This window comes from Psammomys obesus, unplaced genomic scaffold (assembly GCF_907164565.1).
Source record: "Psammomys obesus unplaced genomic scaffold, mPsaObe1.curated_primary_1811, whole genome shotgun sequence".
NCBI lineage: Eukaryota > Metazoa > Chordata > Mammalia > Rodentia > Muridae > Psammomys > Psammomys obesus.
Genome location: NW_026596046.1, coordinates 16,435,314 through 16,459,628, shown reverse-complemented (window position 1 = coordinate 16,459,628; position 24,315 = coordinate 16,435,314). Strand labels below are relative to the sequence as shown.

Here is a 24,315-nt window from a genome sequence, read left to right as displayed (position 1 = left end):
GATTATTACTGTGCAGAAGTGTTTCTTCAGCTTTGCCAGATCACATAGGTTTTTAAAAGAAGCTACAAATAGGGATATTTTAAGTGTGAAATCATCTGAATTTTAAATGCTGGAAAATAAGTAAAACTTCAAAAAAATTGCAATTCATTTGCTTGGGGTGAGAATAAGAGGGGAGGGAGAAGTTGAGAGGTGGGATGAGAGGACAAAGCAGAGTGAGAGAACGAGAAGAGAGCAAGAGAGAGTGAGTGAATATGAACAAGCAATAGTGAACATAAGGAAGTAAGAGAGAGAGGGAGACAAAGACAGGGAGAAGGAGGGGAGGGAAGGGGAGAGAGAAAGAAAAGAGAAAGAGGAGAGAGAGAGCATAAGTGTAGTTTTTGGGCCATGTGTAGCCCATTGACTAGGCTTGCTATCTTAAATTACGAAGGGAAGGTGAATTTTAAGCACTCTAGTTTGCAGCCATCAAGGCTAAGATTTGAGACTTCAGAAGTTGAGCCAACACTTCTGGACTTTTGTTGAATTTGATTGTAGGAGAAGAAAGATCTTAGATCCCAAAGAGCAACCGCCCTACTAAAGTAAAGGTCCAGCACAACACAAGCATAACCCAGATCCCGAGGACATTCTCCCCATGAATTTGGAGGAGACAACACTAGCAGAAAATGAAGCAAAAAAGTTGCCAAGGAGGGAACCTCTCTTCAACATGGTGAACTCTCCTGCTGACCCTGTCCAGTGTCCAGTGTGCAGTGGCGAGGTCAGGACACAGGACAGATCTACCCCTGCACTGTGCTAGGCTTTCCCATCATTTCTGTGATCATGGCTGTTTTGAAATTTTCTTTTCTTGCTGCACTCCTTACTGCCTCCTCCTCCTCCTCTTCACTCCTCCTCCTCCTCCTCCTTCTCCTCCTCCTCCTCCTCACTCCTCCTCCTCCTCCATTATTTTTCATCCTTCCTAGCATGTACTCCAGAAAATAATACCAAGGGCAGTTAAGTTTGAGATTCCTTACTGGAAAATCCCAATCCAAGAAACATGTTCCTGCCAGGGTGATAGGGATCTGGGGGGAAGGCACATCTGTGATGTGCTGGGTGAGGGGAGTGGCATACATGTGGCTCTCTAGATGTTTTTGAGGAAAGAAAACCCAGCCTTCTAAAGTATTGCTGGAGAGAGCAGGTTCCTCTCCACCGGAGAATGGCCTAGCTACCACTCTCTTGGGTTTCTCCCTACACTTCTTCCTAAGAATTGGTTTATCATCAAAGGATCTTATTTGAAATGCAGGTCATTTCAAGGTCATTTTGGAGTTAGAAAGATCTATATTCAAGTTCAAACTGCTACAAAATAGCATTAGAAACATTTGAGAATATGGTTGAGTTAATATTTATTACACATGTTTGAGGATGTTGGAGGATACTGACCTTACACAATGGCTGACATGATTATGAAGCTTTGGACTCCGTGGTGATTGGTGGTATGTCTGATAGGGGCTTTGCTTCAGACTCATTCTTTATCCTAGGTCTGTTTGAATTGTGGTTCAATAACAGTTTACTCTCACCACTGGAGGAAAGGTGGGGAGACCGTCAAAAGCATGATAGGCTAACTGGGGCAGGGTAGCGCTCCTTCCAGAATTGCCTTGTCTTTTGTGTTTCTATTAATAAAGCTACCCATGCCCTTACCACCAGAAACCTATGCACTTCAGTTCATTCTTGTGATGTAACAACTTGGAGATGACAACTGCACTTGAAGAGACAGGATAGGAAAGTAATCCAGTGGTACCTAAAATAAGTGCTTTATGAGTAGGCTAGGTAACAAAAGGGAACAGAAGGAGAAGCCCTTGCAATTCCAAAGTTAGATGAAGTAAGTGTAGGCAGGAGACACAGGAAGATGCTCATCAGTTGAGATGCTAAAGAGCTGTTGGCTGCTAGTCAGTCTGCAGAGTGGAAACCTCAGCCAGGAAGAGATGCTTGGGGTTTATACAGCTGTTGGGGAAACAGAGGTTTGAAATGTCGGGCTTTCTTTTGCATTGCACAGCCATGGGGACTAGGGACTGAGTTTTCCATACTGCTGAGAATACAGAGGATTTGGCCATGCAGAGTTAATCTGTTCTTGGTTCATTGGGGTTAGGTTCCAAGACCCCTCACTCAATCCTTTGGGTGCTCCACATCCTTTTCCTCCTAACCTCATCCCTTACAACTCCCCTTCCTTTCCTGGAGCAACCCTAGAATTTCTGGCTGGCTTCTCAGACTTAGACAATCCCCCATGTCCAGGCTCTGTTCTAAATTACAGAGAGTCCGAAAGTTTCTTCATGCTCGACGACTCTGGGGAAGGCTGCTGGGAGATAGGAGACTTTATTTTTTATTTTTATTTTTTATTTTTTTTGGTATGGGCCACCTGTGGGCAAGGCCTTCTTCAGAAGTGCGTTTGCATCTACTTGGCCTTCTCTTTGCCCATCTAGCCTTTTCCTTACATCTCCTGTGGTCCAGATCTTCCCTGACCTCCTCTGGGCAATTGTTTTTTCTTCAACTTCTGGGGTTGTTATGAGGAGTGGGGGCAGGGGGATGCAGGCGTTTGGAGTAGTGCCTCCTATGCTATCAAGCTTCAGCTTTTAGAATCTTGGAAAGGCTCCACCCGGGAAAGCGTTCCAGAGAAAACAAACTTCAGATCCTGGCTCATATGGGAAAACGTCCGTGTTTAGAGGCAGCTTTAGGGACCTTGGCAGGGACTGAGGCAGGTTTGGCCCTGGTCTGTAATAGATCTGACATGCAGCCTTTCTGGGCCCAAGGATGTTGCATGGTCTCTAGAGGAGAGATCTTTCTCAGAAACTATAATGTGATCACCTTCATGAAGCCTGTAGACTTAGACTCGCCACAGAAACTGTAACCTTTCTTGTTGTGAGGTTTTTGCCCTGATGATGACAAGAAGAATTTGAAGGCATACCTCCCTCTACCTCATCATCATGCCTTATCATACCACTTCCCTCTTGGACAGTTCTTCTGTGGGATAAGAAGCCAAAAAGGGGATCTTGGGTCCAGTAGACTTATCTCCCATGTCATAAAACTCTTGCCCATCCCCAACTCAGGAACAGCACCTAGGTCAATAACAATGGGAATAATTTAAGGTGTTAAAACTAGTAAGGGGAACGATTTACGGGCAAACAAGTTAGGAAAATGATTGAACAGAATTCATGGTGATGGCAAATTTTTTTCTAACTCCAACTTGATCAGTTTGATAATGCCACTGTGTGATACTCAGGAAAATGATTCAATTTTATACATAAAATGAATCAGGCAAAGCAGTGTGGATACAGGCGCTGGGAGCACTTGATTTCTGTTTCTGGCATTGTGCATTTAAGACAACTTCCCCAAGTTTTTGCGCTTGGGGTTTAATACTGACCATTAATGCCCTGTGTCTGCCTCTTCTGCCAGGGGTCTTTTCAAACATAGACAATCATGGGATATTAAACTTGAAGGACAATAGAGATCATCTAGTCCCATCAACTCACTATATATATGAGGAACCTGAGGTCCAGAGTGGGGATGTGTCTTACCCAAGGTCACATGGTGAGTTACTTCCTTTGACATCTTTGTATGAAGTGAGACCCCTCCCCTACCAGTTTTGATTCTTAAGACCCAAAAACCCATAAGCCCTCAGAGGAGTAGGCTATAAGTAGGTGTCTATCTTAGGATTAGCACTCAAGTCCCTTGGGTGAGAGGAATCTCTTTCAGAGGAAGAAGCTTTCCTAGGCTAATGTAAGCAATGTAGAAAAGCAAGAGAGGGACCATGGCCTGGAGAGAAGCAGTGGAATCATAAACCTCAGCAAGCTGCCCAGATTTCTGGACTTCCTGTCCCGCCCTGTCAAGTGCCAGAGATCCCCTGCCTGAGGCTCAGCACAGAACATATCATAGCCTGCAGACAACCGAACTTCCCCTTAACATGATGTCATAAACAAAGGCGATACCCTGCATTATCATAAACTGATCTCACTCCTTGCAGAAAGGGCAACTTAACAACCCAAATGACTCATCCCTGCTTTGATTATACTGTCTTCTAAGCAGGGGGAGCAGGGAAGCCTCAATACAGTTGAACTCTGTTTAAGTCACTCCAAATCATGCCCACTACTCAGGGCCCTTTGTGCCGTCTCCATTCCCTCATACAGCTTTCATAGAAAGCTGGGGTTTATCTGTTTATCTACTCTCACCCCACCACATATAAGTAGGAATGTGTACAATCTGGAATTGATTGAATAAAACTTTTCCGGAGTTTTATTAGGAATACCATGTCTCTGGACCTCCTAGTCTGTCCCTGGATGTGTGGCCAGAAAGCTGTTGTGAAAGTTTTCTCTTCTTGAGGCAGCTCATGACCTTGTGGCCAACTGTGTTAATGACTCCTTCATGATGACTTTATCCCATGTAAGACATGGAATTATTAGAAGGCAGAGTTGTTAGCTGTTGTTTTCTAAGCCTTTCACAGCCCTGGCAATACAAGGTTAGAGGTCAACGAGACAGTGCCTGTAGGCTTGGGAGTATAGTACCCTTATCTCCTTGTGTCCCTGAGAATGATAAGAGATTTAGTTCTTAGACTTAGACCCCTGAGGATGTTGAGTTCTGGTAAAACAGATCCTTTTTTCCAGACTCCTCTGGGAATACTAGTATGCACCAATATCCCTTTTCCCAGCTCCTCAGGACTCACAGTCAGGCTTTCTTCCTCCCAGAAACATGGTCATAGGCCAAGACTCTTCGACGAGTCTGCTCTACCCCTTCCATGACAGTCCCAGGCCAAACTCCCAACATACTATTTTCTTACCTCCATTTCTCAGTTCAGTGAAGGCCCGGGCAAAACGGAGTGTTTGCCATTTCTCTGAGCACGCTTGTTTTAAGTTACCCAGCCCCCAACCCCTATCCTTCCCTTCTGTTGGCAATTCATTTTGGCTATTCTCAGTATGTATCTATATCTATACCTCTAGGTTTTCCCCTTTCAAGTTCCCTCTCTGTTTCCCCTTTTAGTTTCGATCTCCTTTGGGGGTTTCGGTTTTTACTTTATTTTGCTTTTTTCTGTTTTTCTGTTTTTTTTCCTTTTTGTTTTTTTATAGGTTTCAGAGAAATTATGTTGAATCCAATAAGCCTTTCCGGACATTCCAAGCCTCTTAACCATGGCGTCTATGTTGAGGATGTCAATGTTTATTTCAGCAAAGGACGTCATGGCTTTTAGAAGCTCCTTTTAAGCCTCCTTGTTTTGATGTCACCTTGGTAGGATGGGCCCTCTGAGAGGTTGGAAGCTCTAGGCATTGCTCTTTTTTTGGATCCAGGGATGCTATGTAGAAACTGCATGAGCCACCAGTGAGATGGGCATTGTCTCCCATCAACCATTGGCAGGTTGCCCCCTCCCTCCAGTCATCACTGTGCTCCTTTTTCTCCGGCCTCCGTGGCAACTCCTGACAACAAGTTTAGAGCCAATAAAGAGAACACAAACCCAAGCACCAGGATCTACCTTTTCAAACACACTAGTCATTCTCTTGACCCAACCATCACGAGAAAGCCTGATGAAGTCCAGCCGTGTTCCGGTCTCACTTTCCTGCTTGGAAGTGTGGGGTCTCCATGCTGTCCTCTCAGTGGTCTCGCCACCCTGCAACCTCCAGTGGTGAAGAGTCACAGAGAGAGCTCTTAAACAGAGGTGGAGATGGCGCGGTAAGAGGAAGGGGCGCCAGGCCCAAGTATTGGCAACAGATTAGGTCTCAGAGGGAAGAATGGAAGACAGTCATTTTGTTGGTTTATTTTTATTTTTTGTATGTATGTGTGTGTGTGGAGAAAAATCATACTTTTTTTTTGTGGACACACTTGGCCTCTCCTTCTTCTTCTCCTCTCTGGAATGGCTCACAGTGAGTGCAATATTAAATTTTTCTTTGGAAAGAGTTTTTGCTGGCTCCACCTGGGTCCCTAGAGCTACAGTTCCGACAAATGTTGGCTACAGGAGGTCTTACCTGTGAATTGGCCATCCTACTAGGACCACAACAAGGGAATCAGGGACCAAGACCCTTCCTCCTAGCCCATGATCTCGGGATTGGCTTTCTTCCCCTACTTCCACTTATTCTTGACTCTGAGAACTTTTGGAACCCAGTGGAATCATCATGTCAAGGTCAAGATGAACTGAAGGGGAAGAGAAGTAAAACCTGGCCTCCTCCAGCCCCTCTCATGGCACCGATGGGCGTGTCATCCTGGTCTCTGGTCGATATGTGTGTTCACTTTGCTTGCTTTCACTCATGTCTTACTCCATAGCCATCCTCTTCCCAAAGAGGGGTCCCCCATTTTCCACTTGGCCCTCTGGGGAGAGGGAAGGGGTTGATAGTTCTTTGCATAATAGCAAAGACACATTTGCAGAGCTTGAAAGTTCTGCCAGGTTGGCTGAGTGAATTCTGTCTTGGCTCAGCTCTCTCCAGTTTCATGGAGGTCCTGTTATGGGAAAGAATGGGGAGCACTCTACCTTCAGTTCTTAAGACAACATGGTGGTTACTAAAACCCAGTATTTCTGGTGCAGCGTTGCATAGCAGTGGAAGACAGGGCATATTCTTTGGGGAAATTTAGCAAATTTACTTGAGTGCTAAAGATACTACCTAAAGGTTACTGAGGATGTTGGTTCATCATGTCAGGTTCCCAGCCTGATACCTTAGATACCTCCTTGGGGTATAGAAGCATGAAGCTTTCCAAGTTCTTTCCTAGGACCCAGAGTGGCCTCCCCAGTGTCACTTTGGGTCCAGGGTTTCTCAAGGGCCCCCAGGTATGTAGTTGTTTAGTCCCTTCCAGAACCACTCACTCTGCTCCCCACGGTTCTATGTCAGACTCTTCCCCATAACACCCAGATGATCCCTTGGGGTCAGATCTTCTCCTGAGTGTGGCTTTAAGGAGTAAGCTTGAGGATGATGTTTTTAATTGTTGTAAATCATGACCTCATTTCCAGCCTCCCAGGCTCCATCCATTGCAGCATCTTTTATTCTGCCATTTCTTCACTTTGTGCTATGAAAATGGGGCGTTGTATTTCCACAGAGACTTATAGGAGTGTTCAGTGTATAGTTTCTTAATAAACACTTTATTTTCTAATGAAATGATTGCATCAGACCTCTTATTTGAAAGTTTTGCAAAGAATATTAAAGATGTAGCAATTCCAGGCTGTCCACAACTTGTTTTTTATTTTGATATTACTTTTCTATGGAAGTTTCTAGCACAGTTCTACTAGCGAGAGAGTTTCACAGTATATCTCATTAGTTGGGTTCATGAAGACTCCTCCAGGTACATCATATTTCTACAATGAAGTGCTTCTTCATCTTCTTAGGTACTCAGAGATATTCAGGGGTTCATCCAGGATTACACAACATGACTGGCAGAGGCAAGATTCAAACTCTATTCATTTAGTCACTGATATCTTTGGTACCTGGGGAGTTTTCTGCTGTTTAAGATATTACGACCTGTAGAGATATTTTCTTTAGAGCTGATATACAAAGGGATCTGAGAGTGGGGGGTGAAGAGCCATTCTCTTTGACGGAGCAGCAAGCCTGTGGGGTTTTCCCTGGGGCACAGTACTTGTCTATTTTTCCTGTGAACATACTTAGAAAAAATTTAATCTCTGAGATTACAGGCCAATCTCTTATCACCGAAAGGCACTTTATACATATAGACATACATAAGTGCTCAACCTCACTCACCTTGGTTCAGCTGTCTTGGCAGAACTCAAGGAGATTACAGAATGTGAAGGAAAACAACCACTGGAGCCCACTGAAAGTCAAAAAAGCTGAGGTGAGAGGGCATATCTCTGAGACGAAGCCTGGATCCTGACCCTGTAATAGAAATGCCAAAATGCCCTCTGTACTTTAAATTTGCTTCTTTGGAAAAAAAAAAAAAAAAGCAAGTGATATGTAAGAGACACAGAAAACAAAGGCTGGAGAAAGGATAGGATAGTAGGTGGATATAGACACTTCTTTGGGCCTCATCAGGCCTTGTTGAAGCTCTGACATATAGTAAATAAAGGAGAAATGAGCCAAGATTAAGTGGGGGTGTGACAGAGTTGCTAAAAGGAGTTTGGTGCCATTATGTATAATCTCACTTTGTTTACTACACAAGTCTGCTTGGATCCTTCCTACCCTAAATGCAAGTCCATGTCCACAAGAGTGGCCTGGTATACAACAGAGGTTACACTAACTTCTCACTTTTGAAGTCCCAGAATATCAGGGATGGGGCAAGGAGGTCTGATATTTGGGACTATCCTTGGGACCAAGGAAAGGTGCATGAATTCAGGAGAGAACTTGGATTTTTCATATGAGAAATGTTTAAGTTCTGTGTTATCCCATGCATAGAGTTTGCCAATTATCTACATAGGCAGTAGGTGGAAATAACCCCTGAGAAGATGGGAGGGAACCAGCATTAGTTAGCATTGACAGCCCTTCGTATGTAGCAGGAGGCAAGAGAAAAGGATAGAGCTGGGGAGCTGTTCAGAGGTTCAGGGGCAAGAAAATAATGGAGTCTAGGTGGGGCAGCTTCTATTTTGCCTGTAGTATGAAGCAAAGTCCTGTCCCATTAGTGAGAAGATCCAGTACTTGGGAAAATACACAATGGTACTAGAAGAGACTGCCGTGAATGCCAGGAAGTGCAGGAAGATTGCTGGGCAGAAGAAGGAGCTGGATGAGTTTGGAAAAGGATGTCTCATCCCAAGGCCTCTCATTTCCACAGTTTCCTACTAAGTATTAACGTGCAATTCTCCCCACTAGATCTTGGGGCCAAGCAAAGGTAGCACATGGAACCCCCAGATCTCAGTACAGAGAGGCTACTACACTAGAGAGTGGAGGAACTTTACCAGCCAGATATGCAACTTCTGTACCTTCTGGATTCAGAGCTCACTGAGAATGAGCTTTCTTGGACTTAAGCATATGGTTTGAGCCTATGAATTTTTGTTGTAGAACTTCTCGGCTGGCTAACCCATGAGCCCAGCATGCATGTCAGGTACTTTCTGGTCTTTATTCGGGACTGATATTTGAGAGTTGCTAATTGAATGCACTGGAGACTGTGAAACTCAACTGTGTCATTATCCGCTGTCTACCTTAAAGCGATGCAGCATACAGAGGCTATGCAGAATAAGCCTTGTGTGGCCAGGTCATGGAACAGAGAGCTAAATACCTCAAATTAGGCCCACGCTGGAGCACTCAAAATCACCACTCAGTTTATCCTAGGAAGCACCTACTCAGAGCCAGAACTTTCTATTCATGAGACACAGGCTAGAAAGAGTCAATATCCATATTGGCTTTCCATAGCTTATGACTACTGACACCACAGGGCATGTCTGAATTCAGAATACTCTTGGTCACTTTTTTTGTCTCCCAAAACAGCCTCTTTTCTGCTCTTGGAGGCTTTACCATAATAGCTTCCCATCATCTGCCTCAAGCACTATTTCTAGCTTCCTTCTGGAACTACCTTCAGAGATCTCCTGGTATGTTGAATCTCTGCTTCATGATTCTCATTCGAGCAGAGAACAGAATCTAGGTAATTTCAAATTGGAATCTAAGAAGCTGGCTTATGACCTTCTCAATGTCTCCTCTCTTACATGAAATTCCTTACTGTCACCAAGTTCACAACACCCCTATCCCCACCTCCTCCATCTCTACATACGTGTGACAGCAATGGCAAAACACTAGGCTGTGACACTCCTAATTCTAATTTGGTCCAGTTCCTTCAGACAAAACCCAGAGTGGAGCAAAGATCAAGAGTCTCTGATACAATCGTAAGGCAACCAATGAGAGTGTGGGTTTGGTTCCCCAGAGCAAGGACAGGAGTGGGCAGATCAATTCAGGATGAGTTCATTGTTGAGTAGCTTTCTGAGCTAAGGCAGTCAAGGATTAGGCAGAGCAAAGCCTTCTTCTGTGCTTGCTGATTCCTGCCCTGAAGTCAGACCAGACTTACATACAGGTTGTTTGATATGACTCTGATGCCAGATGTGAAATGAAGGTGTCAGAAAGGAAAAGAGAAGAAATAAGGTAGCGACAAGTAGGCCTAGCTCTTCTGAGGCTTCTCTGGCAGATGAGGAGGACACTCTTCTGCCTGACAGTGGAGGGAGAGGGGAGGGAGAGCGGACTGGAAACTGCTGGAGTTGGGCCCGCAGTGTCCAATGCTGGCCTTGGGCTCCACCCCTCTCCTCTGCCTGTTTTACCACCCACTCCACTCCTGCTCTTTAATGCTGGTTGATGTGGGTTACCAAGCTACCTACAGCCTTGGGTTTCCTTGGAAAGCTTTGGTTCTACATTTTGCCTCTAGAAATCCTGTGGTTACCGCCCCCTCTCCTTCCCACTTCCCAAGAGAACCTTAGCCTAGATCTGACAATGTATTTTCAGAGCTAAATCAGATTCCTCCTTCAACCCTGCTTGAACTGACATGTGACTTGAAGGAGATGTGTTAGCCAGGGTTATGGTTCTGAAATTACGTCTGGATTCGGAAGCCAGCTTGGGTAGGATTTGGGTCCTGTTTCTTTGTACACAGTGAGTGAAACTGAGTGATCTGGCCTCATTTTCTCCTTAAAGGACAACTTGGCCAAGAAAGATATTTCTGAATAAGATCTGTGAGCTCACTGCCTTGTGAACTCTTTCCATCTGGAGAATGGATCCCCCTGACATAAAATATTTTTGAGTGTGCTTGCAGGAGCTCAATCTTCCTTGCCCACTCTCTTCTCCTTGCAGGTGGATATGAATTTTTGGAGCCTTGCTCAAAGTTTCTGCATGCTTCAGAAAGTTTGGAACTGGGGACTGGGAATAAGGAGGGAACTCTTAGGATTAAGCCATTGATGGAGACAGGCTTGGTTTCTCTGACAAACAGAAGTGAGACATGTAGGGTGAACTCTGTGGAGCATAGACCCTGCCAGGTCCTGAAGGATGCTGATGGCACCTGTGTGGTGAACCTGCAGCTCAGGCCCAGTGGAGACTTGGGACATTTTGGAGTGAAGGTTAAAGGCGGGATTATAAACTCCAGAAAGCAGCCAGCGCTACAGAAAAAAACCATGACTGACAGCCCTTGTAGGACTTTTAGGCCTCTTACTAGGAGACATGTGAATTCAGTACACATGATACACCCCTGAGCTTTACAAAATTACCCATGACCCTATGCAAATCATAATCTTTCAAAGCCTTTTAAATGTAAGGGAGCCCGACTCTGATGAGGTTAAGTGTGTAAAGATGGACATGTGGCACAGTCAAAAAGGGCAGACCCTGGGTATTCTGATTCCAAACTGCCAAGCTCTTATTTCACCCCTCAACCAAAAGAAAATGACACCTGTGGGGTCAGAGGAGGGGTGCTCGACTCTCCAAGTCAGCCATGGAGAAGGTTTGAGGAGCAAGGAATGAGGCTGCCTACAGGTATGCATTCCAGAACTGTGGCTCCCAGGATTGGCTTCAAGAGCACCATAGCAGCTCAGAACACACTACCAAGCCAGACTTTGGTAAGTAACGTTGGAGAAGGCCTTGGTGGGGACCTAGAGGGCCAGCTTGCCTCTTTCCCTCTGTTTTTGCCACCTTTATACTCTAACCTTGGCAGCAAAATGAAACTTGTTTCTGCTTTTGGGAACTGCATTGGAGCAAGTGGACTATTTTTCTTAAAGAAAGATACTTTCTTCCCTCTCTCGACTGCAAAGTTCATTCACCAGTGAGAAGGACCTGAGTTGGAAATGGGTAAAAGTGACTTTAATGTTGTCAAATATGGCCTGGTAAACTCCCCTTTACAAACTTCTGAAGAGCCACCGACTTTCTTACTCTGAGCACATGCTAGCTTTGCTCTGTGTGTGTCCCTGTGATGTGTGTTGCGTTTCTTGCTCTGTAAGGCTTGCAACAGTAGCTGATGGAAATTCATAAATTCTAGTCCTCCTCAGAAATGGACTTCTCAGAAAAAGAGAAGGCAGATATCTGGAAAGACGGAGAGGGAGGAATATGCATCCTTAAGGGAAATGTGAGTTGGTCTCACACACTCAGGTACTTAAAGTGCCCTTGAGTTTGATGATAATATAGAGTTTAGCCTTTAACAGGAGGCTTCTAAGCCCTGGCAGCTCTCTCACTCAGTCTTTCTTGGAAGGGACACCTCTAAGATCTGCCCTCCTGCTATACAAGGACACATCTCTGACTGTAGTCTGTGTGTCTTTTAGGCCAACTAAAGTGTCTCCTCCAGGGTCCTTCTAATAATTATAGGGAGCTGGAAAATCCCAGAACACAGGCTAGATGATAACTGAATCCAGCCTGTGCATTGTGTGCATGTCAGTGTTGTTCACCTTCCTGCTGCTGAGTAAATCTGCAAGTGACTCTTGGGAGTGTGTTAGTCTCTGAAAGATCAGTTTGGCTAAGACGGTACAGCCAGGGCCTGTGAAGTTCTCTGGATGTTCCCACCAGGGGGCCACAGCTTTGCTCAAGTCCTACACTTGAGCTGAAACTAAGCTGACAAGGGAGACCTGGGGCCTGTTCTCTCCCAGTCAGTGGACAGCATGGGAGGCACCATCAATATAGCTCATATTATGGAATGTCATGGCTGGAAGACTTTCAATTCTCAGTCTATGTCTATATGATCCACAGAATAGTTCAATGTTTACGGCTGTCAATTCAGCATTTCTTGTGACCCTAACAGACATTTGCAGCTTAACACCCGTGATGTCAAATGACCAACTTGCTTATGAAGAAGACCAGACTGGCTGCCTTAATCATTTTATAGGGTCAGCCACTTGACCAACTGTTATTCCACATGAATGGGTCGGTTTTCTGGGCAAGGCTTCAGCTACTGCAATATGTTCTCCCCTTAATTTGGATTTCCCAACTTGCAGAAAAATCATTTTCTCACTTCAGTCACTAGATAAATTATGTGAAGATCATGTGCCCCTCATCACTAGCCGTAGCCATGCTCCCCTTAAGTCTGTCAGATGCTAAAGATTCATCAGATGACTTTAGAGAGTGTTACAGGGCTTATCCAGCTCTTACAGGTTCATGGTGTACATTAGGATATTGAAGGCTCTAAGAAACCCTGCTGTAAATCAACCTTTTATTCTGCACGTTTTCCAACGTAATTGGGAACATGGGGCATTCTTTACTTAACATCTATTAATACGTTACGCACACATACTTCAGGAAACACTGATTATTATGTGGTCAGAAGCTTTTAAAAAAAGAGCTAAGCAGAATGCTTCATCATCTACCCATTGATGTCAAAGATATCAAAGAAGACTCACATCTCACATCTCTACCCAACAGGAGGCTCAGTCCTCCCTATGGTAAGTCCGTTCACATAGGAGCTTGAGACATCTGCTCTAACATGGGCCACTCTCACAGGCTGATGGTACCTAGTGGTAGCATACAGAAATGAAGATGGGAATCCCAGTTTCAGCACTGCCACTAAGCAAGTGACTTGGGGTAAGTAAGTTAATTTTCCTTGTTCTGTATTTGTCTCAGTAGGTGACAAAAGCCTTAATGACACTCATGTAAAATAACCTATTCAACAGGTGCCCTGATTGCCATGTTCCAGTGAGCCACTGCTGACTCCTGGAAGGGAACATCTTTTAGTTCTTAGGTACTCTCTGGTGAACATATTGGCCTATGAGGTGGTATGCCTGAGAGAGAGAGAGAGAGGCTGCCTTTGTGAATAGGAATCAGATTGTTTCTCCGGGTGAGGCAGAAGGCCAGTGTTCCAGGCCTAACAGACCCTTCCTGTCACCTTTGGACAGGGCCAAGCGGGAGTTCTCAGCAAGATTTTTCAACTTTGATTTCAAGAAGGCAGCATTGCCTAACAAACAGTCTGAAATGTCAAAGAATAAATGTTAAAGCTTGAGAGGTTGTTCTCCAGGGAGTTGCCTGGGCTGGTGAGGGAGGGAGAGGAGGAGGGAGAGAAAGACACAGAAGAATCCTCCACATAAAGATTCCAACTTGGTTTTGTGATATTTAAGAGAAAAAGAAACTGAATTATTTATAACATGGAGGATGGAAACAGGCTATAGAGGAGTGACTAGGCTGAGGATGGGAGTTCACATTCCACTGTTTGGCCAATGAAGCTTCTTTTTGTCCTTGGTATGTTATTGGCCATTTCTTGAACTGTCTACTGTAATTATTTTTACTCTGTAGAAAACCAACATTATCTCATAAAGGAGATGGAGGAGGTAGTTTCTGGAAACAACTATTATGAAAACCATGGGTGTATTTCCCTCCAAGGGTCTGAAGAACATGGCTGGGAAACCCTTCTTAATCTCTCACATTCAGCCTTTGTTTTTCAAGGGAGGATTCAGAGGAGCTCTGATCCAGTGTGAGTGTAAACAGTCTTAGTCTTGGCCTGGGCACCAGTTGCCAATGTACATCAAGGAAGGTGAATTTTAGCTTTCAATTGTTGCATCTGAAAGATGATAGAGATACTATGCCCTTTCTGGGAACATCAATGGTGCCATGTGTTCAAAATACCATTTTACTTTGTGACAAGGGCAGGGCTATAGATATAACACCTATATTGTATGAGGTTAAAAAAATATGTAAAGAAAAGTTAAAAGGAGAAATCAAAGGTGTTAGAAGGATTGGTGGTAAAATTGGAGGGAATAGGGTATCTTGTTTGTTTTGGTCAGTGATGAGAAAACAATGCTTCTTGGTGATGCATTAACTTACAATGAAGATACGTTTAACAGGGGTATATCTTACTTAACAGCATGTAAGAATCTCAGCTAAGGAAAGAATGGAGCTCCCTCTTCCCTTTTCACAATTGACAACGGGTGTGTTCTCTGTCACTCTCCTAATAACCCTCTCTGTGTACTCCTGACATTCAGAGATAGAAACAGAGCCAAAGGTTGGGCACTTTGGGGTTGGGAAAGCAGAGCTACTACAAGTGCAAATCAGATTATCAGTGAACATCCAAAGGAGGAACTCTGTGTGTAGAGTGCTTGGTTTCTGTTACCAATAGCAAATACTTGTAATTTTTCCTCAGGCCCGATAGACCTGTTTATCTTGATGAACCTAGAGAATGTTTTTTAGTGAAAATGTCACAATGACACTCATATTAGAAACTCTGATATGCATTTATTTTTTACATTCAGTGACTTACGGTAGTCTTCAGAAAGGTCTTCCAAGTAACTTTCCTCCACTCTGTACTTTCTGTGGCATAGAAGTTTAACCCAGCACCCAGTAACTTAGGGACTTTTATACTCTTAAAGTTATTAAAGTTCAAAATGTATTTTATATGTGATGAGTCCACATTTGTTCACTGTTGTCAGAAAACCGAAGAACCCTATGCATTCCCAAGAGCACACACAACACTTTCAGGGTGTTGACGTCACCACCAGAAACATGGGAATGTACAAGAAGGATTTCACATGTTACTAAGAAAACTGCGTTATGGCTGTCAGCTTATAAAATCCCATTGGTAAGAGAGACAATGAATGGACGGAGATGAAAAGAGAGAAGCCATTGAACATTGTAGTTTTCATTACAAATCATGTTTAGATTCGTTTAAGGAACATGCAAATCAGCAGTGTTCTGAGCAGCCCCTGCACAAGTAAGATAAGGATGCTAACATATCCCTCCTTCTCTTACCTGGGTGGATTCAGCAGAGAGGTCAGGCTATAGCACAGGTTAAATCTGTCGCACCCAGCTCACCTCCCTGCAGTTACATGTTTCATCATGGTTTGTGGTGGGTGACAGTGTCCAGTACCTCCGGTGATACATCATTTATATATTGCGGGTGAGAACTTCTTTGAAATGGCTGTCATGGAGTCTTTGTTATTTTACAGCCTCACTAGAAGAATAGATTCTTTATGTGGCTCAGTGATGCAGCAATTACCTGGCATGCGCAAGGTACCGGGTTCTGTTCCCAAAAGCAGAGTTTAAAGACCAACAACAATATTTTAGGGGATTCCAAGTGAATACTGGTTCAGTAATTCATCCTTAAACCATTTAAAGCCATCTTTTTTTTTTTTTTTTTTTTTGAGCTGTACACTCCATTAGTAAGTGACGGAGTTTCACTTTTTCCCTGTCTTCAAGAGCCTTATAGTCTACCGTGATTTTTCAACTGATGGATGATTTTTATCTCTTAGGAAAAAAAAATGTGTATAGAAGACATCTTTGGTTGTTATCACTCAGGATGGGTGGTATGCTCCACCCTCAACTGCACAAAGAATTAGCAAGACCAAAGCATTAGTAGTGACAAGACTGGAAAATTTCAGTTTAATGTGTAGTATGTAGACCAGTATTCTTTAGTCTTGGGCAAGAGAGACTTTCTGTAATTCCTGGGACTCTCTCTGGCTATTAGAGTTCAAGAGCCATGGGAAATGACCATCTATTATATACTCCCTTCATTGATAGCAATTTAGTTGTCTTACCTTCTTCACCAAAACACTTCTTCATGTACTTCTAGGACCCCATCAGACTGTTCACTAAGGTATTCTCCTAACAGTATGGTACATTTCAGATGGACATACTAGGATTAGCTAGGGATCACTGTCTGTGGGTAGTGGGATTAAGGAAATTGACAGATTTAAACTGAATATGCACATGTTTCCATATGAGGTCCTTTTCGATGCAGGCTGGAGTTGGGTCTTTGAGACAGGGAACAAGCTAGGGGTCGAACCTATAGCATCATATGTCTCGTAACACCAATAAGCCAGAGTCCTTTGATCATGGCCTTAAATTACACTGAAGATATGTTTAACAGGGGTATATCTTACTTAACAGCATCTTAGCCTGATTTATACCTTTCTGATCTTTGGACATCTGAGATATTTGCTTCTAATTAATAAAGTGTGGATCTTGTATGGATAATTAGCAATGTGATAAAACTGTGAGGTATAAGCACAGGGAAGGGATATCTGCCTCTCAATGACATTTTAAAATTTAAAATATTTTAATTTCATTATGTGTGTGTGCGTGCGTCTGTGTGATTGTGTAGATTAGGAGACAATTTGCATATAGGTCCTGGAGAGAAATCTCGTATCATCAGACTTGGCAGCAAGTGCCTTTCCTCCCCTGAGACACCTCTAAATGCTATTCTTAAAAAATACTTAATGATGACATCATTTGCAGCTGTATAAGTAGAAACAGCAGTTCACAGACTCCTACAATCAAATGATCAGTTAAAATTTAAATGTCTCATCATTTAAAGAGCTGCTGGTCTCCTCAAGCCTTGGGAAGCCTGACCCCGTTTCCATGCAGCTAAACACCATGGTCCTTTGGTAACCCGGACTGTCTGAGGCAAACCTTCTGCCATCTCCATGCTCTGGCAATGCTTACAAAGAGCCATGCCCTTGTTAGGTTGCTATGGAGACTGATCTCAGGGTCTCTACAATTGATTGGTATTTTGGGGAGCTCTGTGGTTTCAGTATTCTGTGACCAACATCATAGAGGTTGGGAGTGTCCATGCATTTGCCCCCAGTTGTTGACTATTGTGAGTGAATCTGTCTGTGAGAGAGAGGTAAAGACGCTGGAGAAATTGAATGGGAAAGATTTTTTTCCACTTTTAATAATAGTGTGCTTTTTTCTGATTACAAAAGTAATTTATATTCACAGTGGAAAATTCAGTGAAATACAGAAAAGCATACAAACACATAAATTATCCACCATCTCATCACCCAGAGACAACACTGTTAACATTTTTTAGCTTTCTGCCTTCTAATCTTTTTTATGTACTTATTTAATTATTTAACAGGATAAAATCATTCTATGTGAACATGCACACATAGTTTTTTTAAATTTTTTTACTTTTATAAGATTGCTTGCATGTGCTGTGTCATTTATCTTTTGCAATATTAAAAATTTGTGTATAGGTAATATTTCCCAGATGGTTTAAAAAATACACCTTACAAACACTTGTGCATGAATGTTCATCTTTTTTTTTTTTTAATCAGCAAGAAGTGGAAAATCCAAGCGCCTATGAAGTAGTAAGTTGATCAACAAAATAAGTTGATCAAACAAAATATGTTTCCCTAATGTGAAAAACCACTAGCAATACAGGCAACAAAGTGCTGATAAACGCTGCAATAAACAAACCTTTAAATGGTTCAGGTAAAAGGAGGAAGATCTGTTTCAAATGTCAGGCATACTCAACACTATAGAGACAGACATTAGTTTAGCCGTCACCAAGGCCTGGGTGGGACAGAAATGAAGTGCTAGTGGACCAACAGATCTCACTATGATGAGGAAATTCTCTATGACTGGTTTATGCTGATTATTCCTTTCAGGAGATTTGCTAAAAGTCATTGAATTGTACATTAAAATGGGTCGATTTTATGGTATGTACATAGTGCATCAATAAAGTGTATATAATATATATGTAAAATAAAGTTTATATATATGAATTTAATAAAGCTTATAAATATGATACAGAATACATAAAACTTATATAAAGTCTACATGAACTTTATTAGGATACTATATTTGCCTCCATCTTCTTTTTTATTTTTGCAGTATTTTTGATGTCTATTTTTATTATTTTTTTCACAATCTATTCATTATATATCCCAATTGAAGCCCCCTCCCTCAACATCTCCAGTTCCACCCTCCCTCCCTCTTCCCCCCTAATCCTTTTCCCTAGTCCACTGAAAGGGGGAGTTCTCCACCATTGCCATCTTCCCATAGCTTGTTAAGTCTCTTTAGGACTGTCTGGATCCTCTTCCTCAGTGGTCTGGCAAGACCACATCAGCATGGGCAAGTGATCAAAGAGCGGTCAACCGAGTTCATGGTCAAGGCAGCCCATTCTCCCCTCACTCGGAGATCCACATGGAGACTGAGCTGCCAATGGGCCACATCTGCACAGGAGGTCTAGTCCTCTTCATGCACGGTCCTCCTTGGTGCATCAGTCTCTGCAGGACCCTCCAGGCTTAGATCTTTTAGCTTTGTTGGTCTTCTGTCTCATCCATGTCCCTATATTCCCACCCCTCTCTTCTTCCATAAGACTCCCTGCACTTTTTTTGCAGTATTTTTATGTATGCCACTGTGCTTTCTACACTTGTCCCTCACCTGCAGTTCCTATTCCTACTACCATTGGTCCCAACTAGTCTTCTTCTGTGTTCCTATGAGTTAAACACAAGCAACTTAAATATGAACAAATATCAAAACATGTTCTTAATTTTTCTGTAATTAGCAGAAAGAAAGCTATCACACACGCTACTGTGTTCTTTTTAGTAAACCCCTTCCCTTATTTTGAAACTCTTGCATTCCTTATTATTCCTTGTCACTGCATAGCTGCATTGCACCCAACCCATTATGGCCAGCTCTACATGTTTTTATTCCCTCAGGTAGTGAGGTAACCAATGGATCCACCTATCTATCTGTCTGTCTGTCTGCCTAGTCTATCTAATCTATCATCTATCATTTGTATATCTAGTCTATCTAAGCTATCTATCTGTATGTAGTCTATCTTATCTATTTATCTATCTACCTAGTCTATCTAATCTATCTATATCTATCATTTATATATCTAGTCTAAGCTATATATCTATCTAGTCTATCTAATCTATCTGTCTATCATATTCCCATTTATCATCTATATATCTAGTCTATGTACTCTGTCTATCTATCATATATCTATCATTTATATATCTAATATATCTAAGCTATCTATCTATCCAGTCTATCATCTACCTTTGTATCATCTATATATCTAGTCTATGTTGTCTATCTATTTATCTGTCTATATATCTATCTAGTCTATCTAATCTATCTATCATATACCTATCTATCATCTATATATCTACTCTATGTACTCTACCTATTTATCTGTCTCTCTACCTATCATATATCATTTATATATCTAATCTATCTATCAAGTCTATCATCTACCTATCATCTATATATCTAGTCTATGTACTCTATCTATTTATCTGTCTATCTATCTATCTATCTATCTATCTATCTATCTATCTATCTATCTACCTATCTGTGATGGCAGTCCTTAGAAGTGGACCTAGAGCCTGGAACATGCTAAATAATTTCTTCACTGCAATGTTACATTGCCAGCCTAATTTTGCTTTCTTCTTTTGGCACAGGATCTCACTAAATTTCCTGGGCTGGTGTTGAAATTGGACTGTTTCTGCCTCTGTTTCCCAAGCTGCTAGGCACACAAGCCTGTTCCAGAACTGGCTTGATTTCTTTCTGGACACCTAGCTACCTTTTAATAGAAAGTTGCCTTGGGGTGGGGGCAGGAAGAAAACATCTCTTTCTGAAACATGGGGGCTGTCGAATCTAGGAGGCAACCTTGGTGAATACAGATACCATTGTCCTTTCTCTGGTGGCTTTAATGTGCTACCAACAATCATATAATATGAATGATATTGCCCTCCAGCAACTCTAAAGCCAGAGTCTGACCACATTTTAGGGCTGAGAATTCTGAGTTACGCTATCCGGAAATGTTAATGGGATCCTGAGTGGAGTCTCTAATCTCATATGCTGTGCAGATGGCTAACTGAGCATGATGCTTTGACTTTCTCAAGGTCAGCATGACATTAGGAGTCAGTTCTTTTGAATTCTGACCTCTGGCCTGGCCTTTAAGCAGTCAGCCTCCTGGAACACATTGGGTGGGGCATTGCAGTGGAGACTGAAACAAGCTATAAAAAGAACAGACAGACCTAGATCTGGGTTGGAGGCAGGGGAGGGTCCAATCTGGAGAGAAGTCAACCAGCTGGAGAGAAATCTGAAAAATAACAGAAAACAAACCCTCTAGGTCAAGAGATCAATCATGAGATTATTTAAAAGCTTTTGAGGCCAACTGATAGCCATGTTTTTTCTCTGGTGGTAATGGCACTGGGCTGTGTTTCTAAAGCACTGTCTCCTTTTCATAACAAGGTTCTTATGTCTCTCTGGGGGTGGGTGTAGAGAAAACAGAAGGCCACCAGGAAAAAATATAGCCTTCCTTCGTCTGACTGTTGGACCCTTGTCAACTAGAGATGCAGTCCTGGGAAGAGAAGCCCCTTGACATTAAAACAGGTGATACAGAAAGAGCCTAAACAGTTGGAGACGTAGGCAAACATCGGAATTAACCTTAAGGATCAAGATCTGGTAGCAAAAGAGAAAAGCCAAAAAAAAAAAAATGTTGTGCTAGGAGGAGCATTGAAGTTAAAACCAACAAGTACGATTATGCTGGTGTCTCCTCCTACAGCCTCAGCAAGCTGTTCACTGGTCATTGTTAAAGATGGAAGCCAAAAATGACACATGCATTCCAAGATCCCTGGGTGCTGACCTTTCCTTTCTGCCAGGTTGAGAGGGACAGTAGATACCAGCTCTGGAATGCCACTTGGCATGTGTCACATGCCCTGTGAGGCTCTGCAACTTCCTCTTCAGTGTCAGGGTAGCTAGGAAGCAAATTTAGGAGAGCTCTCAGAGCCTATTCCCCCTTCTTACCAAAGAAGCTATTCCAGGGGGTGAAGCAAGCTGTAGCTGTGGATGGCCTGTCTACAAGGAAGTCTTGTACCACTATGAGCACATCAGTGTCTATCATTGGCTAGTCCATTTGGCAATGACCTGGGCTCATGAAGCAGGATCTCTCAGGACACAGGGCACACACGGTTCCACCACTAAAGCCACTTCAGACCTATCTTGCTTCCTGCCAAGTCCACATTGCCTTCTCCCTTCCTGTTTCCTGCCATAGCTTGTGAAACATTTCCCAACTCTGCTTATGCTACAGTGTCCATCACAGTGGTGCTCAACAGGTAGTTGGTCATTTTTAAGTCATTAATTTGCATTAGTTAAACGTTCCTTTCCTTTTAAGGCTATCTCGGCAAGGGATATATTCTGACCCCTTGAAATTTGATATTGAATTGAAATTCTATGATTTAATGAGTAGACTTTGCTAAGTATAGGCTATGGATTGGGTCACAAAGAGGGTTCAACCCTCCATTTTTCTTTATAGGGAGATGGTCATTTGCAACCAAGTCACACATTATGTTGTAGTAGGTACCCAGGGGTTCTAGGATTCCTGAAATTTTATAATCTTGGCAATAACTATATCTCTCAAGATAAATAAACATCTGTTGTCATACATGAATTTCTGGTGGTGGGATAGGCAAGGCTAGCTTGTGAAGAACTTGAAAGTACCTTGTGTTGAATGAGGTCTGAGAACAATTAATCCAGGTTGAGCAATAGGAACATTAAGAGTGGTGATGCACACCTGTACTCTCACCAGTCATGAGGCAAAGGTAAGCTGTCGTGATTTTGAGGGTATTCTGGAACATACAATTAATTCCAGGCTATGTATGACCATCTAGTGAGACCCTGTCTAATCCCAAAAAGAAGTTTCTATGTTTATTGAGTGACAAGTGGACAACTGTGTCAATGGAATGAATCCATGAGAATGTGAGTGTAAAGGCTGAGGAATGAGTGGGGACAGACGAAAGACAGGTGTAACACAGGCCTAGAGACTATCCATCCACGAACCTGCAGAAAAACAGGACCATGGAGTTATTTTCACAAGAAATAACTGGAACTATAGGAGGCCATGCTTTTAATCCCACAGATGAGAAGCTAGCGTGAAAGAAGAAACTACAGTTCTGAAGATATGTGTGTGCTATATGAGTGAGCAAACTGGGAAATATTGGAGACAAACATTTAGAAAACATTTTAACCTTGGGTTTTGGAAGAATGGTAGAGAAACACTATTAAACTATCTAAGAAAAGGCAGTACAATGAAGATGACATGCATAATGGGAGAGAAAGACAACTGAGGGAATGTATTCCTATTTCCTGAGTTCACTAAGAGTGAGTCAGTTGTCTGGGAGAGTTTTGCTGTAGTATCCTTGGAAGGGGATCATGAGTTAGTCTCATTTAAAGAAGAGAACCAAACAATTCAATAAATCTTTAATTCAAATGCAAAAAAAAAAAAACCCTCTTTAAAAAAAAAACAAAATACCCATTTTCTACCATCATGATCTTTGCCTGAACTCGCCTGCTGAGGACATTTAATTTTGGCTGACTTCATATTCAAACTTTGAGACTACTTTTTGCTTTTTAGGACAAAGGACAACTAGGGAAAGGCAACAGGAAGTGTCCTGCAACCCAAATTATGCATCCTGTAGAAGAATAAACCTGTGGCTGTGGAGGATATGCTGGTCCCATACAAAGATACCCATCATGTGAAGCTGGATATGGCTGGCCATTCCCAGCTGTTCCCCGGGAACAGTGGTTACCTATAATTACAACATCCTGGGAAGCCTTTGGGCTGATGTAACGGATCTTTATTTGATGGTATTCTGGCTTGACTTGCAAAGATGTGATCAAGCTCTAGCTCAGAGATAGAGCCTTGAGATGAAGGAGGGGGCAAATGCATAGGGAAGACAGGGAGCCTTTGACTCTGCTTCCCCATATCTTTAATGTTTATGTATTTGCTCATAGAATCTGTGCTTTAAAGACTGTGTTCTTAAGTTCAGCGTTAACTCAGTGTTGTGATTGCTCTCCTGCTGGGCACTGCCCTCATTTAATAACTAGCACATCTGCTTTAGTTTCAGAATTTAGATCTGCTGAAGATGCCACCATCTGGGCTGGTGCTGGTTCTCCAACCGTCACTTCATGTTTCCAGCCTGTGCATAATGATAACAAGGCTACAGGAGCAGTCACTCATTTGTTAAACTAGTTCACTGTTGATAACTGTTGTGGTCCAAGTGCTGGTGGAGATGACGGGGTATAGTACATATCGAGACCACAAACAGACCAAGCATTCATGAACATGGTCCAGTGAGAGGACTTGATGACAAATAATAAATGAGTAGTTGTCTTGCAGGCTTGCAATGCTAAATTTGCAGACTAACACTGCTCTGGCTTACAAGTGACTTCTTTTGAGTGGTGAGTTGGACAGTGAGCAATAGAGACAGACAGTGGCTGCTACTTTAGTGGTATAGAATGGAGGGGTGGTGGGTGAGGAGTGCAGATCAGCATGTGCAAGGTTCTAGATTCTACCCCCAGCACTGAAAGAGAGAATATGAAGGAGGGAGGGAAGAAGAAAAAGAGACAGACAGAGATACAGAGAGAAACAGAGACAGACAGAGAGATAGAGACAGAGAAAGGTAGGAAATGAGGTTGTCGGGCCAGGTATGGTCAAACACTGTAAGCAGTGTTTTTAATGGTTTTAGTTTTTATTCTAAACTCAGAAGAAAGAATTATGTTCTTACTATTTTTGTATATATATATATATTGGTTTGCTGACCAAAGTGGGAGAAGAATGGAAGTTCAGCTAGGAGAGCATGGCCCAGGTGAGAAGCTTTCATAGCTTGGGTTGGGATGACTGGGAAAGCTGAACCACAAGAGATGTGGACAGCCTAGAGAGCTGGACTTTGATGGGTTTATCGGTGAGCTTGGTAGTACTGTAGAGAGAGTC

The 24,315-nt window shown here is 42.7% G+C and overlaps 1 protein-coding gene across 2 annotated transcripts in view; it reads left to right on the top strand.

Annotated features, from left to right (window-relative positions):
• Ntrk3 (neurotrophic receptor tyrosine kinase 3) overlaps nucleotides 1-24,315 on the top strand; it is a 372,713-nt gene that overhangs the window by 265,833 nt on the left and 82,565 nt on the right. The window contains exons 13-14 of one of the 2 annotated variants that reach the window (XM_055623069.1): nucleotides 3,418-3,552; nucleotides 5,082-7,082. The exons of the other annotated variant lie outside the window; for it this stretch is intronic. Of the exons in view, the coding sequence (XP_055479044.1) occupies nucleotides 3,418-3,552; nucleotides 5,082-5,200 (254 nt within the window). The 3' untranslated portion in view covers nucleotides 5,201-7,082. Of the gene's footprint in view, nucleotides 1-3,417; nucleotides 3,553-5,081; nucleotides 7,083-24,315 lie in introns of those variants that run through there. 2 annotated transcript variants of the gene reach the window in all.